Source organism: Aptenodytes forsteri, unplaced genomic scaffold, assembly GCF_000699145.1.
Source record: "Aptenodytes forsteri isolate BGI_AS27 unplaced genomic scaffold, ASM69914v1 Scaffold255, whole genome shotgun sequence".
Lineage (NCBI taxonomy): Eukaryota > Metazoa > Chordata > Aves > Sphenisciformes > Spheniscidae > Aptenodytes > Aptenodytes forsteri.
Genome location: NW_008794888.1, coordinates 124,296 through 128,981, shown reverse-complemented (window position 1 = coordinate 128,981; position 4,686 = coordinate 124,296). Strand labels below are relative to the sequence as shown.

General features: G+C 38.4%; 1 protein-coding gene across 1 annotated transcript in view; it reads left to right on the top strand.

Annotated features, from left to right (window-relative positions):
• CERS6 (ceramide synthase 6) overlaps nt 1–4,686 on the top strand; it is a 110,893-nt gene that overhangs the window by 72,977 nt on the left and 33,230 nt on the right. The window contains exons 5-6 of the mRNA XM_009274999.1: nt 978–1,028; nt 3,878–3,970. Of these exons, the coding sequence (XP_009273274.1) occupies nt 978–1,028; nt 3,878–3,970 (144 nt within the window). The remainder of the gene's footprint in view (nt 1–977; nt 1,029–3,877; nt 3,971–4,686) is intronic.

The following is a 4,686-nucleotide window of genomic DNA, read 5'->3' as shown; positions in this document are numbered from 1 at the left end:
ATTGTTTAGTGGTGGACTTGGCAGTGCTAGGTTAACAGTTGGACTTGATGATCTTAACGGTCTTTTCCAACCTAAATGATTCTATGATTCTATGATTTGGTCATGTTCTTATTACCCAGTGTAGAAATATTTAATGGTTGAATATGTTGTGTAGAAGAGCTTGCCCATGTGGTATTTTCTAGTTCAAGTCCATTTAGTTGCACAGAAAAGGAGGTAAAAACTAAATAACTCTAAAAGAAACAACCTTCTTACAAGAAAAGATTTAAAAGGCTCTCTTGTGGCATTGAAAGAGAAATAATCACATAAATCTTGTGCAAGCAGCAAAGAAACAAGAAGCATAACAGAGCTGCATGTCCCCGAGTCTTTTAGTTTGCCCAGCTTTTTGCAATGCAAGAGTCTGTAGATGCATGCTACAATAAATTTGCTCTGGCACCTTTCATGTTGCCCTAAGATATCAGTGTATTTTCTGTGTGATAGCAAGATCCATCATCTCTAGACAGTCATGTCTTCAGCCAGGAAAGTAAAAGGTATGATTTGCTATCTTGAGCTGATGTGGCTGGGATGAAGGATGGATCCTGTATGGAAGGATGGTTATATGTAACAGCACATGCAAGGGACGTTCTTTAAAATATTTGAGCAACCTAGGGCCAAGATTTCCTGTGCTATTGAGAAGGTAATGTGAGATCTGACCACCTGAGCACAAGCTGATTATGTTCAGCCTGCATTCCTGCAAAAGCTATTCGTGTAAGGTCATGGTGCACCAACCAAAAATCTCTATGAACAGGCAGGTTGCTCTAATTCATACTGTGAAACTTTGAGGAATCTCCTTGTTGTATTCAGTTTTCATAGCCTGTATCAAAAATTGCAAATTTTAAGCTGTTCCTGTAGTTTTCACTTGTATTAACCATATACACTTACATTGCCCAAAATGGTGTGTACAGACCTTTTTTCTTTTTTTTTTTTTCTTTCTCTCTCAGACACCCTGGCTCTGGAACACCAGACAGTGCTGGAATGGGTATCCATATCAGGTAAAAGTTACAGTGCTGCCTAAAAACAAACAGGACACCTCTTCAGAGCTCTGTTTTTATTATGGTGGAGCTTTGTGTCAATATGTTAGTGTGAATGGGCTACTCAGCATTTCAGAACATTGCGAGATGCTCCCCATCTTGCTTGAGTTCAAGATGGAAAAGATGAATATAGCTGTCACACCTGTTTTGAAATGAAGCACAGGATCTGAAAACAGATCTGGGAAATCTAACTGTGAAAGCAGACATCTGCAATTGTGGTAGAATGGTCATTTTTTACAAAGTTCTGAGGATAGTGAAAGTTTTAGCAAAGCCTCAGATTCAGTGGGTTGGGAAAAGCCAGTATAGTTCTCATAGTTGTTATACTGCATACGGGGTGAGACTTAATCCCTGGCAGTTGGTGTGATCAAAGAGTGTGCTAGCTGCTATCCAAATATAATTGACATTGAATTCCAAAAGCTACAGCAAAGAGTTTGCAGTTTAAGGAGTCTAACCTGTCTAGGGCATATTGCTTTTCTTTTTCCTTTTTTTTTTTTCCTTTTTTGTTTTCCTGAAGGGCAGGGAGGGGAAAAAAAACCCTCATTGCCAGACTGGAAAGTATGAAGAGTATTGTCTGAAAGACGCATGTATTCCCTGTGATAGTGAACAGCCCTAGACAGGCTGAACAGGAGAACCGTGTTTAGGTTTGGGTGCTACTGTTCTTGAAGGTTGTGTACCTGTTGGAAATAGTTCCGTGGAGATAGCTCAGCAAGAATGACCAGAAATCTTGATCTGAGAAAGGTTGACGGAATTTGGTCATTTAGCCTCAGAAGAAATAATGACTTCAATTCCACCCAAGGACTGGAGGGTGAACTGAATAACGTTAGGGAAGCAGCAGCAGAAATTGAATAGGGGAAGCGTTGAATCTTCATCCCTCAGAGATTTTACGAACAATTGTTTGTCAGAATTTATATGGCTGCAGTCACGGGTGCCTTTCAGTCCTGTTTTCTACTATTTTTGTGTTATTACATGCAAGAAGAGATTTACTTATGACGTAAGACCATGAATCTTACTGGTTAAAGAACATACATTTACCATACTTATCAGAAGAACGAGGTCATTCAGAAAGTTACTTACAACTTTTAGAGGGTGGCAACTAAACTTACTGTATCTAAAATCATGCTACTAGTGGAGAGGGTCCAACAGAAAGCAAATCATCAAATAAAAGTCATTATCAAAATCATTGTCTTAGACATAAAAATGTCTACTGGGTGCTAATCAGGATTAAGTACTGGGTTTTCAATTTGATGTTTGTTTTTTTTCTTAATTAGATAAAATTTCTAATACTTTGTTTACTACAAATCCTTTGTAAGTTATTCAACACAGCATTGCAGAAATCCAGCTGGACTTACTGTAGATGTAGTCAAATGGATCATCTGAGTGACAACTCTACCCATAAGCACAGAATAGTCCTACTGAAGTTAAGTCTATGGAGAACTGAAACCTAACATGTAAACTAAGTTAAACACACACTATTGATCCTTCCATGGAGGGAAACCATGATATCTTTAGAATCCCCCTTCATTATCATTATATATGGGCTTACAAATACTAATGCTATTGTTAATGAAGCAGCTGACAATCTTAATTGTTTTACTAGAAATTTTCCCCAGTGAGTTCTCTTGCAATAATGAGTAGAATAGTCACGGTTCATTGCTAGCTCATGTTCTCTTCCCTTTTTTTAATTACACCTAATTAAAAACTTACTGGCAGTCTCACTGAATCAGAAAAGGATTATATTGGCCCAAGAAATGGCTTTAAAAGATTGATTTTGAGTGTATGTGTTTTTCATAAAGCATAAGCATATGTCTATATTTAAATAACCCACATAGAGCATTCAGTGGGCACCTAAGGACTGTTTTTCAGCTGCAAAGAACTGGTCTGCAAAAGGGAATGGGAATAAAAGAGGCAACTGAAATGCCTCTTGCCAATGGAAACAGCTCATGCCCTGCTTGGGTGCATGGTTGTGCCAGTGCAAACTGCTCTAGAGACAGCTCATCTAATCCCTCAGGAGATGCCCGCAGGAGCTTCTCCTGAGCCAGTGCCCCTTTCTATCACTGCGATGGAAGATGTGACTAGCAGGGAGGCACAATCGCATGGAAATTAGAGTAGCTCCTAGAACTGGCTCTCTTAGGCTGGGGGCTAAACAGCCTATGCATGCTACCAGTTACCTTCTTTGAAGTTGTGCATAAGTTCCTGTGTCGTGTTATTTTTATTTCTTTTACTTTTAATCATCTGTGTAACCATGTAGTATATCAAACAAGGTGCCTAGATAAATTTATTTTCTTCTTTCCAAATGTTAACATGTTCCCAGAAAATGGTCAAATTCTTTAAAAGTAGGCTTTTATATTAGAAAGAGCCCTGTGTAAAGCTCACAATGTTTTCATCATGAGCAGATGAGATTGTATACTAGCACTACTTTTCTCTAATCTGCTCTAGCATTGTTTCTTTTGCTGTGCTTTAAATGCACATTACTGATGTACAGCAAGATGTTTCAAGTAATCTTCCAAAACAGACTTAGGAGTACTCAGAATTTAGTTTGTTTTAGATTCCGAACAGACAACATCATAATTTTTTAGTATTATAATATTACAATACTGTCAAGATTAAAACATAAGAGGAGGGTAGGTTGAGGAGCTTTATTTTTCCAGAGCCATCAAAGTTTGAAAGAGACAACAGTCAACATTTTTCTTACATAGGATGCTTATGTATAATTCAATAATCCCCCTGTGATTAAACATGTCTCCTATAGACCTCAGCTGCCTGTAATGTCAGTTAGACTCTATTAACCTTTTCTCATCTCCATCTTTCAGCCACTGATGCCTGACCTTCATTATTACTACATAGTTGAATTGTCATTCTACTGGTCCTTAATGTTTTCTCAATTCATTGACATCAAAAGAAAGGTAAGAACAATGAGACTAAAAACATTGAAAGCTTTAAGCACATATCTTTCTTGACTTGAGGAATACCTGTATTACCTGTGCAGTGACCTGGAAATACAGTTCTTTCTAGTCACCGCCTCTTGCAGATATCCGTCACTGAGAAACTGGTGTTGAAGTGCTTGTCTTACTCTGTTTCTTGTTACTATGATGGGGGTTTTTTCTGCACATGGGAAGAAGAGCCTGGAGTAATCAAATATTCAAGGGGAAATAGCATCAGCCCAAAAAACCTTCTGCTCTCATACAGTCACTTGATTGGAATTGAACACGTAGTAGCTAGTAGGTGTACTGTTTCTTCTAAGAGTTAAATGATGAAATATCAATGACGGAGCAAGACTGCCTCATAAATTCACAGTATCGCTTTGGTAAGATCTATGAGGGCTTTCAATTTATTCTACAAAGGGATGGTAAAAATGGGGATACATTTAATATTTAAAAGTGATGTAACATTTAATCTTTACGATTATGAAATTTCAAGTAGGTGAGCATTGCTATTAAGGGGCTTGTCGTGGTTTAATCTCTACTAACTTTTCAGGATTCTGCACTTGCTCAGGGATGAAGTTCTGAAACGCTGGGGGTGCCCATTGGCCTAGGTACTGGCCCATCTTGTCCCACACTCCCTGCCACTCAGAATAACAGCCTTGGGGGGCAGATCTCTGGATGATATTCTTAAATTGCTT